The following is a 15,395-nucleotide window of genomic DNA, read 5'->3' as shown; positions in this document are numbered from 1 at the left end:
GGTAAGGGGCATTAAGGAATCTACTCCTGAAATCATTGTTGCACTATAATGCTAACTAACTTGGATGTAAATTAAAAAAAATTAAAAAAAAAAGATAATGATTATATAACAATGTGTATAAACATACACACACAGCAAAAAAGGTGGAGGGAAATGATGTGTTAAAAGTGGCTGTTTTAGGGGGCGCCTGGGTGGCTCAGTCGGTTAAGCGGCCGACTTCGGCTCAGGTCACGATCTTGCGGTCCGTGAGTTCGAGCCCCGCGTCGGGCTCTGTGCTGACAGCTCAGAGCCTGGAGCCTGTTTCAGATTCTGTGTCTCCCTCTCTCTGACCCTCCCCTGTTCATGTTCTGTCTCTCCCTGTCTCAAAAATAAATAAAATGTTAAAAAAAAAAATTTTAAAAAAAAAGTGGCTGTTTTAGGGGCACCTGGGTGGCTCAGTTGGTTAAGCGTCTGATTTCAGCTCAGGTCATGATCTCACGGTTTATGGGTTTGAACCCCGTATCAGGCTCTGTGCTGAGAGCTCAGAGCATGGAGCCTGCTTCAGATTTTGTGTCCCCTCTCTGTCTACCCCTCCCCTGCTCATGCTCGTTCTCTCTCACTCTCAAAAATAAGCATTAAAAAATTTTTTTAGTGGCTGTTTTAGTGAAGAGGACTCAATCAATTGAGGAAAATGTCAGGGAAGGCTTCTCAGGGAGGTAAATGATATTACCTTAGACTTCAAAGTTCAGTGGGAAATATACTGGGATTGTCAGATGTGTATGCGTTTGGGTGCAGGATGTCAGTGGAGGGGAATGATGGCCAAGAGCATCTGAGGGAAAGGTAAAGGGAACAGCATATGCAAAGGCCAGAACACAGGTAACAGCAAAACCTATTTCAGTACCTGACATCTAAGGAGGAGAGTGGTAAAAGATGAGGCTGCGAGGTGAGGAGAGGTGAAACTGAAACGGTGACTGGAGAAAGTCTCTTAAGTCACATGAAGGCCTTTAACTTTCAGGCAGCAGGGTAAATGAAACAATTCAAGAGAGAAGGTAACATCACATCATAGGACTGTCTTCTTGGAACATAAAATTGCACTGCACTGTGGCAAAGACTTTGAAAGGGAGGGAGGGAGGAAGACCAGAAAGCAGGCTATTGAAGAAATATAAGGCGGGGGGGGGGGGGGTGGAGTGAGGGCTCGCCTGAGTGGTTCAGTCAGTTAAGTGGTTAAGCATCTGACTTTGGCTCAGGTCATGATCTCACAGTTCATGAGTTCAAGCCCCACATCGAACCCTGCATCAAGCCCCACACTGAGCATTGTGCTGTAGCACAAAGCCTCCTTCAGATCTTCTGTCTCCCTCTCTCTGCCCGTCCCGTTCCCTGCTCATGCTCTCTCCCAAAAACAAATAAACATTTAAAAAAAGAAAGAAACACACAAGAGAGGTAATAGTAACTAGAATAAGACAGTGGTAGTAGGGATGGAGCAAAGTGAATGGAAACAAAAAACACTTAGGAGGTTGAATCAAAAGGACTCAGTGGTTGACTAGATGTAGCAGGGGTCAGTAAGGGAAGATCAAAGATGAAAAGGTAAGATTTCAGTGTCTGGCTTAGTCAGGCAGTGAGAAAGGGGAAAGAACAAGAGATTAACACATTTTTGGCAAACCAGTTTGAGAAAAACATGTACAACATTAGCTGAATTTGAAGGCAACAAATTGAGAAAGATAGGGAAGAAATAAAGATTAGTATCTAGGTAAAGCATTCATAAGAAAACACAACAACACTAAGACACCACAAAAATATAATAGATAAAAACAATTTTAAAAGCAGCTAATAATATTCTATCCTATGGAAATAATCAAACATTCAGAAAAAGCTCTACCATCATAAAGATGGTCATGGCAGCATCATTTATAGTGGGAAATATGGAAATCTAAATGTTTAACCTTTAGTAACATCTATAATCAAATCACAGTGTGTAAATCAGAATAATATGCAGCCAAAAACTGTTTATGGATAATCTTTAATGATATGTGGAAATGCTTATGGCAATGTTAAATTTAAAAAATATAAGTGGGAAAATAAAAACAAAAAAAATAAGTAAAAGCAGGATATAAAATTGTGTATAGAGAGTAATTTCAACTATGAAAAGCAAAACAAAAACTCATCTAAATGTTAATTATATTAGATAGCACTTTTAAGAGACATAAACTTGATTATGTTGTTCTGAATTTTCCAAATCTTTTTTAATAGGCATGCTTATACTTTAAATACAAGGGAAATGTTTAAGAGAAAAACTAGATAAAAACTAGAATAGAAAAATATAGGTAGTTGCATATACTTGCCCCTTCTGAGCCATTCTCTCATTATTTCCCAGAAATGGGAGGAAAAAGTGTGTGTGTGTTGTATATTTTTTAAAGGAGGGGATGAGGGGGGGTAGGTAGGGGTACTTGCTTGTCCTAAAGTACTGGTAATTTTGAGAGCTATATTATATCCATATTCAACTTTTTTGTTTTGAATGAATTCAAAAATAATACAAGATCTTAATAAAATTGACAAATTTTAAAAATATTTTACTGATTTAAAATACAAATATTTCCAGGTGGGACTTTTGACACAAGCACTAGTGGTTTTAATGGAATATCTATCCACAAGCAAAATTCTAGGACAATTAGAGAAAGAATACCAGGGTCATGGCCTGGGCAGAGAGACCAGGGGAAATTAATAGACAAGTAGGGGCAAATGTCTGACCAGTAAGTAGTTTACAGCATCAAGAGTAGAGAGCTTAGATCACAATGAGATTATATCAACAGATAACATTTAAGGATGCTAAAAGAATTCTGAGGTACCAAGTGAAAAATTCTGAAGGAGATAAATCGGAATATAAACACATGTCCAACCCCAAAAGCCAAGATATGCCATCTACAACCATGATAATTACTACACCAAAAAGTCCTCCATTCAGGTAAGTAATTTCTCTCTTATAGGGGAATGGTTTCATGACAGTCGCCTCTAGCTTTAACCTCAGAAGTCAGGGACAATCTCCTTTCTTCACCTCCACCCTTCAATCTAATTCCCATTTTCTAAATCATAATTTCTACTGGTAATCAAGTATGGTTTCACCATCTAGGCTTTGGGCCAAGCCTTTTAAAATCATTTATTCTTCTATCCTAGGTAACGTCCACAAATTTATATTTCACTGTGTAAAGTCCTTATTTCATTTTATTTAACCTAAACTTACCTTTCTAGGCTTCTGCTGAGACAGGCCCTATGCTTTATTCTTCTATGATCTGGAGCATCTGGTCCATGCATAGCACAAAGGTGCTTAATAAATGTCTGTAGAACTTAAGTGAATTACTCTGTAAGTCCCTTCTATCACCACAGGTATTCAGTATAACTACTGTATTTAAAGACTATTAAATTTTTATTAATTATTATTAGTTAAACTTGCACCTTCCTCTACTAATACCCTCCTCTACACTCTAATATCTGATATCCCACTGTGTCATCTATCACACAGATTTATTGCACACATACACTAGATTAAAACAGTAATGAAAGTATTACTGAAAACTTATAATGGTTTACATTCAAAATCTTGCTTACTCTTCCTGACCACCTTTCAGATTGGACACTGTTACCTCCATTTTATAGTCTAACACAGCAAATAAGAGATGGAATGGAGTCTATCCAGGCAATTCCAGAGCCCAAGTCGACAGCCATGCTGGTTTTGGTGATTACACAGAATACATTACCACAGACTGTTACTCTTTTAAGTGTAGGGATCCAGTTTTTTTCCATTTTAGTATCCAATGTGTAGCACAATGCCTGGTCTAGAAAAGGTATTTCATGACCATGGCTGATTGATAGCCCTAATCATGCAGTCACTGAGCTGCTAGGGAAATTAAGTTAGTCACTTTACCTCTCTCAGCAGGAAGAGATTTATTAATCTCTTACCTAAATCCTTATCTAGCTCCCAAATTTTGAGTCTATGATTGCCCAGTCAATAGGGTTTATGAATGCAGCAATTATTATACAGGATGTTGACTTTAATAACTTATGTTGTATATCTATCGGTATGAACTGGGGGCTTATAGAGATTTTTGGCCAGGAGACAGAAGTAATTCTACCTATAACTGGGCATTATAATCCCATTTATTAAACAGAATTTATCATGTGAATAAACAATGAGAATAAGCCAAACTGAGGCTCATTCTTCACAACAACTGGCTTAAACTATTAAAAAGTGTCAATATCATAAAAAAAACAAGTTATTCTAGACTGAAGAGACATGGCAACTAAATGTAATGATTAAATTCTGTACCCAAAAAAAGACAACTATTAAGGAGGTACAATTAGAGAAATGTGGCTATAGCTAATATATTACTTAATACTATTATGTTAACGTTAAAATTTCCTGAATGTGAGGGGCGCCTGGGTAGCTCAGTCGGTTAAGCGTCCAACTTCAACTCAGGTCATGATCTCATGATTCGTGGGTTTGAGTCGCGCATAGGGCTCTGTGTTGACAGTTCAGAGCCTGGATCCTACTTCAGATTCTGTGTCTCCCTCTCTCTGCCCCTCCTCTGTTCATGCGTGCGCTCTCTCTCAAAAATAAACATTAAAAAAATTTTTTTTAAATACATTAAAATTTCCCAAATGTGGTAATTACATTGTGGTTATGTGGGAGAACATCCTTTTTCTTAGGTGATACGTTCTCAGTTTTATAGGGGTAAAGTGTCTTGATATCTACAACGAACTCCTCAAATGGTTCAAAACAAAACAAAACAAAAAAAATGTGAGCATAGAGAGAAGAAAAATAAATGTGGCAAAATGTTAATCTGTGATGTGAATCTGTAGGATGGGCAGATGAATACTCATTATGCTATTTTTGCAACTTTTCTGTAGTTTAAAAATTCTCCAAAGTTGGGAAAAACTTTAAAAACATTATAAAAACCAAAATAAAGTAGGGGCACCTGGGTGGCTCAGTCAGTTAAGCACCCAACTCTTGATCTCGGCTCAGGTCATGATCTCATGGTCATGAGATGGAGCCCCAAGTCAGGCTCTGTGCTAAGCATGGAGCCTGCTTAAGATTCTCTCTCCCCCTCTCCCTCTGCCCCTCCCCCTCCTCATGCTTGCTGTCTCAAAACAAGTAAATAAAAATTTAAAAAATAAAGTATAAGGGAGAATAATTTTGATCTTAATATTTAATACAGAGAAGTTATCAATCAAAAATGAGCGTAGGGGCACCTAGGTGGCCCAGTCAGTTAAGCGTCTGGCTCTTGGTTTTGGCTCAGGTCATGATCTCAGGGTTCATGAGTTCAAGCCCTGCGTCAGGTTCTGCACTGACAATGCAGAGCCTGCTTGGGATCCTCTCTCTTCCTCTCTCTCTGCCCTTCACCTGCTCTCTCTCTGTCTCAAAAATAAACTTTAAAAACAATTAAAATGAGAGTAAAATATAGCTTCAAAAAGAAACTTTGAATTTCCTCTGAATGATACATAACTAAGCTAAAATAATATCATGTAAAAGTCTTACAAACAAAAAATACAAAGGTGCTTAGTTACAGGCATCTAAGAATTGTAGTTTTTCTGGGGTGCCTGGGTGGCTGGGTCGGTTAAGTGCCCGACTTTGGCTCAGGTCATGATCTCGCTGTCCGTGAGTTCGAGCCCCACGTCGGGCTCTGTGCTGACAGCTCAGAGCCTGGAGCCTGCTTCAGATTCTGTGTCTCCCTCTCTCTCTGACCCTCCCCCATTCATACTCTGTCTCTCTGTGTCTCAAAAATAAACGTTAAAAAGTTTAAAAAAAAAAAAAAAAAAGAATTGTAGCTTTTCATGGAAGAACATTAAAAAAAACCCTGTAACTACAAAGCTGCTTTCATGGGATATGGACACATTATGGCATAACTAGAGAAAATGTAAGCAGGCATCATGTTTCCTTTCTCACAAAGTCAAGTGGTGTTTTCTTATTTCCTCTGACTTTAATCAAGCAAAGCGAGATCCATTAGTTTTGTAGAGCAAAAAGAAAACAAAACCAATCCTTAATTTCCTGGAAGTATGAATCACCATAAACATGTTGCTACACTATTATACTCATTAAGTAAACCATTTTGGCTTAATTTGCAGTGAGACTTTAGATTTTACTGATAGGCTACAGATCAATTTTAAAGACAGATATTTAATATTTGTATGTTATCACAGAAGTGAAGAGGTTTTGGTTAAATTGCTCCTAGGGGTGCCTGGGTGGCTCAGTTGGTCAAGCGTCGGACCCTTCATCTCATCTCAGGTCTTGAGCTCAGGGTCCTGAGTTCAGGCCCTGCACTGGGCTCTGTGCTGGGCCTGAGGCCTACTTAAAAAAAAGAAAAATTAATTTTTAAAAAAGATTACTCTGAAATAGAAATTAAATATACTTCTTAAACACGGTTAACAAAATTAGGATGAGGCCAAGTTTTACTGTTAAAAAAAAACAAACTAGAGTTTAAGATTGTATTACTTTGCAGTAAATTTTTTTTAAGGATTTATTTTTATTTATTTATTTATTTATTTATTTATTTTTATTTTTATTTTTTTTAAGGATTTATTTTTTTTTTATTTTTTTATTTTTTAAATTTTTTAACGTTTATTATTTTTGAGACAGAGAGAGACAGAGCATGAACAGGGGAGGGTCACAGAGAGAGGGAGACACAGAATCCGAAACAGGCTCCAGGCTCTGAGCTGTCAGCACAGAGCCCGACGCGGGGCTCGAACCCACAGACCATGAGATCATGACCTGAGCCGAAGTCGGATGCTTAACCGACTGAGCCACCCAGGCGCCCCTTAAGGATTTATTTTTAAATAATCTCTACATCCAACATGGGGCTTGAACTTACAACCCCAAGATCAAGAGTCACACACTCCACAACTGAGCCAGCCATGCACCCTACTTTGTGGTAAATTCTGAAAAGATTAAGCAACATAACAATCTATTGTATTCCTTCTCCATTCTGAGGAGGAAAAGATGTAACTGCTAACTCAAGGTAAGCCATCATTACATTAAGTGCCTATCCCCATGAACATCTAATGTGTTACATGGTTCAAATGACCACAAACTGAACTCACTAACAAGGTAGTATTTCATGTGGTAGAATTCATAATTGTTTTTACACATTACTGAGAAAGTAGACCCATTATTTAGAATAAGCTACTACATTTGGCCCTCAAAGAGACCAAACCATTTCAGGAAGCTGGATATATCCTGGCTGCAACTGTCAAATGTTTCTTTGACACTTCTAATTCAAAATAAGGCTAAAAGACAACTTGAATTTTTAAATAATTGAAAAACGTAAATCATATATATACTTGTCAGAATGCTACCTGGAAAAAGCTCTTCTTTTTAAACTTCAAACTTTGGTAGCTGTAAATGAGTTACAGTTCAACTGTTAGTGAATTTCTGCAGATGCTATGATTATTGGGAAGTAGGTCTGCAAACTATATTAGGATGAACTGGATATATAATCTGAAAAAACTGCTTACTAATTTATCCCCAAACATACTAAGCTAAAGCAAATGCTGCAGCACACCATGGAGAAAAGGAGGTAAGTCATTCATGGTACCGCCTGCTACAAGCTTGCCAAAGATGGTACATGCATCCTGATGTTTCCAGGCATGGGCTAGTGACTCCGAAGAACAGTTGCTGTTTGAAGGCACCATGGCCCTCCTCGTGGCTTGTATGCTAGCAATTAGAGGCTGTTTACTTAGCGGCTCTCTGGGGACTAAGAAGAGCTATCCTGAAACTGCCTCAGCCATCTTTGTAGGTGAAGGATGCGACGGATCAGAGGTTTAGACTTTTGAAATGGTGGTGACTGTGACTTATGTACTTAAAATCGGAGTTACAAAAAAAAATCTGGTGCTCTGCTTCTCTGGGTATATTTCAATTTGCAAATACCCATTTTACTTTTTTCAGGTACTTCCAACAAATTAATTCACACATGCTGTGCTTTCTATCAAATCTTTAAAGTCATTTCACCAATTTATTTGTGAAAAAATTGGACATTTTTCACTTTGTCAGCGATGCAATCTCACAACTGTATTAACAAAACAGTAAAGATCATGTAAAAACATAAGCAAACTTCAAAAATAATTTAAAAATTCTGTTTTTGATGACACAAATAAATAACTCATGAATGTAACTCTTTAGCTCTTAGCCTCCAACAGGAATGTTTACAAACAATCTGGTAATACACGGTAAGAATTTAACAACAAAACTGAAAGTATTCTAAAATGTCATTTAATTCAACAGCCTTAAATGGTCTGCACTAAAGGATACATCAAAATGGCCACATACATTAAAACTTGTAACCAAAAACTGTATTTCTACATATGGATGCTTCAGAAAGCAAATTCACCAGTAATGCTACAATTACTTACATCAGTAAAATGGTATACAGGAAATGAGTAAATACATATTTACTGAATTTAACCTGTGGAAGTATTTTGTAGTTATGCATGTTGTTTTCAAATAGGACAACCGGTCTTAAACTTTGGGGAGGTATGGACTCTTCTGGGAATCTCTCTCAAAAAAAACGATAGTCAAAAAAAATTTTGCAAACGACTGCAGGGTGTACAGACCCAAGTTAAGAACTCCTGACACAGAATCACACACCTTCATGTAATTTCCCTTAACTGTATACAACTCAAATGGGCAAGTATTAGTTAGCCTGACTCTGGTTTCAGAGCCTAATCAAATACAATTTCAAGAAAAGAAAAACAGTAACTTATGATTAACCTGGTTCATTTAGAAGGGTTCACTTCTTCAACTGTCAAAAATGATAACAAATCTGTTCTAAGTTTTTGACAAATCATTAACAACTATTAGTTTTGTTTATAAATATTAACATTCATTAATCAGACTTACAAAGATGTCATTAGCAAGATGAAGCAAAATAATTTTATTAACATTGTTGAACACTAGAAAGAAAATGGAAGGGAATCAGATCAGTATCATTGGCCATGGACCTGAAATACTGTTCAGAGATGGTCAAGGATGACCATATAGTCTAAGACACCTGCCTCTAAATGAATCCATCCACAAGCTGAACTTAAACACACACACACACACACACACACACACACACACACACACACACCAATACCAAACGGCAATTTATTCCCTTTCTTTAAAAAACGTTCATAAGGGCAGTCTGACCAATTATAAGTAGGGAGGCAGAAAAGCAAATGCCATGTTAAAATTTAAAAAACTGTAATAGTTATACTATTTTCCATTTACAGCTAGAGTAGGTTAAAACACAAATACTGCAAAAAATTACTGATATTTCTAGAGATATAAATATTCCATCTATACATATATAATCAATATAGGAATAAATAAAATTATAATCAATATAGGAATATAATCAATATAGGAATAAATAATAATTTATTCAATTTATATAATCAATATAGGAATGATATTGAATAATATTGAATGATATGAATGATATTGAATGACATTGAATGATATTGAATGATAGGAATAATTTATTCAATTTATTCAATTTATATAATCAATATAGGAATAAATAAAATTACAATAAAAACACTAGGAATGTGCTAGCACATTTTTAAAAATCACTTTAAATGTGTTTTTATCACTTTAAATTCATATTAGGCCCCATAAAATTAAAATATGCATTAACCAAGTTTCTATTCTAAAGAGGTGTCCAGTGCTTTTAGATTGGAAAGTGCAACATAAGTGTATAAAGATGATAAATAATAATACTCACATGCCCATAGTTCTCAAGAAAAGCTTTCATTTATTCTATGTGCCCTCTTAAAAACTTACTGCCAGTGTAAAAAAAAATCGTATTTTACCTCCAAAAACAAGCTATGAATTCACTACAACTTTAATAACAAGATAAAAAATAATAATCTCTTCCAAATCTCCTAGGATTTGGAACAAAAGCATCTGCTGTAAAGCGAATGGAATGAAACTCCAAAGAGGTAACGCAACTGAACTTTACCTCAAGAAAAAAGATGTGTTTCTTGATCAGAGCTTCATTCTTTTGCAAAGAATACTGATCTTAAAAATCACTTGCTTTTATAAAATACAATCCTTTGTTGCTTCTATTTTATAGATTTTATATAGAACTTAAAATATCAAGTCCTGTTGGTTAAGAGACTACCAGTATTCTTTCATGCTATGTCTCTCCCTACATAGTAGTTTGAACCAACTTCATCAAAAGGGCCCTGACTATTCATAAGTGATTTAATCAAAGTAATGTCTTAATTAATCAAGTACAACAAAAAGATCCAAGGACTTGAAGTTTCTTTTTTCACCAAATTATTATTATCTAATTATTTTTAGAGTTAGCTAAAAGGAGATTCTGAAATTGTTGCCTATGTCCCAAGCCTTCTAAATATATTAGCAGCATATTGATGGGGCCCCTATTCTGAAATGTCAAAAACAAAACAAAACAAAAAACCTTTGTCATTTATTTCAAATGAATTCAGCAAATCCTCAGGGGTGGCCTAATTACTGTACATATTTAGCACTATGCTTGCAGTTGATGAGGGCTCCAATTATATACATACACATACAAATATGTTGGAATAAACAGAAATATGGAATAAAAAGAATCATTTCTGCACACTCCTCAGGAAAGTGAAACGGGTATTTTACCTTTGCATTCTATTTCAGAATGTGATAGCAAAGAATGCAACAAAGACCAGAGAGTGTAGCAACATAGAAATTTCAGTATATAAAAGTATAGGCGAGTTAAATTTTCAGTTAAAAATCCTACGTCCCCTGCTGGTTAACTACAGCACACTGCATAAAGTTTATTGTGTGATGACAACTGTTTCTAAAAAGCACAATTTCTTACCCTCTGTCTTCCTTTCAAAGTGTCTTCTAATCCTCAGACCATGATAATTCTATTTAGCGGCTTTTATTTTAAAATAAAGAAGGTGATTTTAAAACAACAGAGTGGTATCTGTTCTTTGGAAACCAGATGATTTAAGTCTAGGCCCCGGGTGTCCTCCGTCACGCTTGAGACTCCGGGAAGTGAAGAGGAAAGCCCACCTTCTGACAGTGTTTACCGCACTGGAAGAAGCTAAGAGCAGGAGCACTGACCCAGAACCAGGTGGAAGAAGAAAGCCAAGGCACTAAGGAGCCCCAGCGGGGTCGTCGCACCAGATACCGCCCGGCTAGAAACATATGGGAAGCCAGGGATAGCTCCCAGCACCTTCGAAAGCGCAGCGACGGCGGCGCGGGGCCCGGCGGCGAAGGCAAGGCTGCGGTGGCGAGGGGCGCGGCGGGACCAGCACCGCCGGGGCGACGCGGGGAGCCGGCCGGCTGGAGAGCCCGGCGTCAATTCCAGCCCGCGGCGGAGGCGCACGTGGGGCTCGAGGCCGAAGGGCCTCCAGGGGCCGCCGGAGGAAAGGGCGGCAGGTGCGGGAGAGGAGAGCGGCTTCCCCAAGAGGACGGGCCCCGGAGGCCGCAGGCCGGGGCGAGGGAGGAAAGCCCCCCGGAGCAGAGGCAAGAGGGCCCTGGAGACTGAGACACCGGCACCGCCGACAGGGTGGGGGAGGGCAGGGGCACTCAGGGAGGCTGGTGGCGGCGGCGTGGGGGACAGAGATGGGATGGGGAGCCCCGAGGGACGCTCCCCAGCGCGGTACCCCAGCTCACCGTGCCTCCGTCCTTAATGATGATCTTCTTGGCCAGCATGATACTGCGGTTCGCGGCCCGTTTCTTCTTCTTCCCCTGGGTCATTTTACCATCCTCGACTCCTGGCGCTGCTGCAGCCACTCCCGGGGCGGCCGGCCCCAGCGGCGAGTGCCGTCCCGCCGCTACTGCCGGGCCGAGCCGCTCGGGGCGCCCGCCGCCATCTTGAGGGCCCGGCCTGCCTCCGGCGGCGCGTCACATCGTGCGATCAGCGGAGGAGCCCGCCCCGCCCCACCCACGTGACACCGCCCCGCCCTCTCGGTCGCGGTGCGTTCGCCGCGCGGGGAGGGAAGCCCAGAGGGAAGCCGCTAGGCTCTCGGCTGGCGCCAGCCGGTGTTCTCCGTTCATCAGCTCGCTTAGTTCTCACAACAGCCCTGGGCGATAGAGACCCTTATAGTCCGTCTTCACAGATAAAGAAATGTAAGTTTCTGAAAGTTACCTGCTCATGGAAATACGGCTGATAGATGGTTGCCCTGCAGTTCTCACCAGGCGTCTTCAACTATTAGAGCTATCTCCCAACTGTATTCTAACCAGGACGGGAACCGAAGGGAACAGTTGAAATCGTTTTCCAGAAATAGTGGGTAACTGAAGGGATAAAGATTAACTGGCTTTTCAGAAACAGTATTTTGTCTTCGTGCTCAGCCACTGCCACCCCAAAGTGGAGCCTGCCTGTTCCAGGACCTTTTCTTTATTCCCTGCCAATAAAAAACTTACATAAGCTATGTCACACTATGTAACCTACTACTTGTTTTACTATTGCTTTTAAAAATCAACTTAATGGGGGGGGGGATTATAGAAACGACAGTTGACACAAGTGGAATATGGACTACAGATTGGAGTATCACCCATGTTAAAAGTCAGATTTTCCTAACTATTGTTAGCTAAGAGAATATCCCTTTTCTTACATAATACACTGAAGTCTTAAGGAGTGAAGCGATGTGATGCATGTTACCTACGCTCGAATAGTTAGGAAATAACATGTTTATATATGTGAGGAGAGGGTAAGAGTGACAAAATGGCAAGTTATTTAAAAATAGTGTATTTGGGTATGGTGGTTTTAAGATATGTTCCCAAGTTCACTGATACTTTTCTCTGGAAGAGATGGGGTCTGATTCTCCTCCCCTTGAGTGAAGGGCTGGGCTGAGTGACTCTTTTCTAATAGGATATAGGAGAAGTAACACCATTGACTTCAGAGGGTAGGTCATAAAAGCATGGCATCTTCTAGCTAGGTCTTGTTCATTCACTGTGGGCCCATGTCTGGGGGAAGCCAGCTGCCATGTCATGACACTGCCAACAGCCTGTGGTCAGATCTAGGTGTCCAGGAACTAAGGCCCCCTACCAGCAGATATGTGAGGAGTCTTGGAAGCAGATCCTCCAGTCCTGGTTAAGCCTTTAGCTGACTGCAACCCATGCCAACATCCTGACTGCAACTTCAGGAACCCCAAGCTAGGAACAGCTAGATTGCCCACTCCAGGTTCCCTGACCCCCGGAAACTGTAAGATAAAAAGTACTTGTTTTAGGGGCGCCTGGGAGGCTCAGTCGGTTGAGCGTCTGACTTCAGCTCAGGTCATGATCTCGTGGTCTGTGAGTTCAAGCCCTGTGTTGGGCTCTGTGCTGACAGCTCAGAGCCTGGAGCCTGCTCCGAATTCTGTGTCTCCCTCTCTGTCTCTGCCCCTCCCCTGCTCACGCTCTGTCTCTGTCTCTCTCAAAAATAAATAAACATTAAAAAAAAAATTTTTTTTTAAAGTACTTGTTTTAAGCCGCTTAGTTTTGGGGTAATTTATAACATAGCTGTACATAGCCAATATACAGGGTAAAGGGAATGTGTTTTTGTAATACTGTTGTAACTTTTATGTACGTTTGAAATTATTTCAAAATAAAATGTTAAAAGATAAATTTGAATTTTCTGTCCTTCTATTTCTATGTAAAACATTTGACTAGAAATAGAAAACAAACCACTTTCCATGGAAGGGAGAAGAAAGGCAGTTAGCCTGATGGATACTTCAAGTTACATTTTCCCATCAATAAGTAAACCCATCATTTGTTTATTATTATTTTTTAAGTAGGCTCCACACCCAAGGTGGGGCTTGAACTCAAGATCAAGAGTATCACGCTGTACTGACTGAGCCAGCCACACACCCCAGATCACCTGTTTACAAATATTCTAGGTGGTGGGATGGCAGGGAGGGGGTGGGGGGACGGGAGGTGCCTGGGTGGCTCAGTCAGTTAAGCAAACGACTTTGGTTCAGGTCATGATCTCCTAGTTCATGGGTTCAAGCCCTGCATTGGGCTTTGCACTGACAACACGGAGTCTGCTTCAGATTCTGTCTCCCTCTCTCTCAAAAATAAGAACATTAAAAATATTCTCTGAGGTGCCTGGGTGCCTCACTGGGATGTGCATCAGAATCTTGGTTTTGGCTCAGATCATCTCACGGTTTGTGAGTTCGAGCCCCTCAATCTCAAGCTTGAGATTCTCTCTCTCTCCCTCTGCCCCTCCCCTGCTAGTGCACTCTCTCAAAATAAATGGATAAACTTTTAAAAAATCCACAAAAAATAAAAATACTCTCTTGCAGAAACATTTCATTGAGCCTCAACTTGAAACTGTTTAGAGAAAGTCCTGCGAGATTTCATAAATAAATTCCCAGGAGCTTGTTTTGGATGGATATAGAGGGCTGGTAAGATCGTTTATTGTCTGGTTACTCTGATTCTTCATAGCCCCTCAGCTATACCAATTTTGCCATCCTCAAGAACTGATTATTGTATAGTTCATTCAGAAAATATTTTTGAGTACTCTAAGTGTTTCACTGGTTTACTAGACACTGAGGATATGTAAATAAATGAGATCATATTTATCTACATGTAGCTTAATTATACTGGGTGACAAAAGTTATGAAACAAAAGGCAGATAATTGCAGACTGTGGCAAGTGCTGTTGGAAATAATGTAATAAGAGAAATTTAATACATATTGAATGTCCAGAATGTCAGGCTTTGCACTGGAAGAGCTGCAATAGTAAACAAGAGTAATCAGTCTTGTACTAACAGACTTATTGTGTATACATGTGTGGCTTTGTAGGTTATTTGGGGTTGTGAAGATTCACAAACTTTACATTAAGTGGTTTGTGTGGGTCAGTTAGGGTTCTTTGGTTACAATCAACAGAAATTAGCATTGGCCAGCATAAGCAAAAGGTAATGATTTTGAAGGATATTGGGAGTCCTCCAAAATAATGAGGAGAAAATCAGGCTTGAAAACAGGTAAGAACCAAGGTTTGGAAAGTTCATGAGAATACTTCAAGAGGTACTTTGGAAGGTACAGGGATCCCTTGGAGAGAAGAACAAGTGGCTGAAGCTAAATATTTCTAAAACACCTTAAGATTGTATCACAGAATCCAGACCTCAAAATGCACCATTTATTAAAGAAACTGCACTATATCAACATAAGATCATTTTCTTTAACTATAAAACTGAGTCACTGATACCCCTTCACCCATCTCTTCCATAGAACCACCTTTTCTTGCTGATCCAGGAAAATCCAGAACATTTTATCACGAACAAAAAAGCCACCAAAAGCCCATACAAGGCTACTACAAAAAGAAAACAGAAAATAAAGACTTTTCAATTAAAAGATACTACACTCTAGAAAATATGAAGCAGAGGGAAACTGCATACAACATTCCCAATATTAATTAAATATCATTAAATATACAACTGCAGATGTGAAAGGATGCAACA

General features: G+C 39.4%; 1 protein-coding gene across 2 annotated transcripts in view; it reads right to left on the bottom strand.

Moving 5' to 3' along the window:
* Nucleotides 1-11,801, bottom strand: part of MFSD14A (major facilitator superfamily domain containing 14A) — a 44,681-nt gene extending 32,880 nt beyond the window's left edge. The window contains exon 1 of one of the 2 annotated variants that reach the window (XM_042997989.1): nucleotides 11,630-11,801. In XM_042997989.1, coding sequence (XP_042853923.1) covers nucleotides 11,630-11,713 — 84 coding nt within the window. In that variant the 5' untranslated portion in view covers nucleotides 11,714-11,801. Of the gene's footprint in view, nucleotides 1-3,214; nucleotides 3,318-11,629 lie in introns of those variants that run through there. The other variant, XM_042997990.1, reaches the window with a different exon arrangement.
* Between the last annotated feature and the right edge of the window lie 3,594 nt (nucleotides 11,802-15,395).

Source organism: Panthera tigris, chromosome C1, assembly GCF_018350195.1.
Source record: "Panthera tigris isolate Pti1 chromosome C1, P.tigris_Pti1_mat1.1, whole genome shotgun sequence".
NCBI lineage: Eukaryota > Metazoa > Chordata > Mammalia > Carnivora > Felidae > Panthera > Panthera tigris.
The sequence above is the reverse complement of the archived record's forward strand: the minus strand, read 5'-3'. Positions and strand labels throughout refer to the sequence as shown.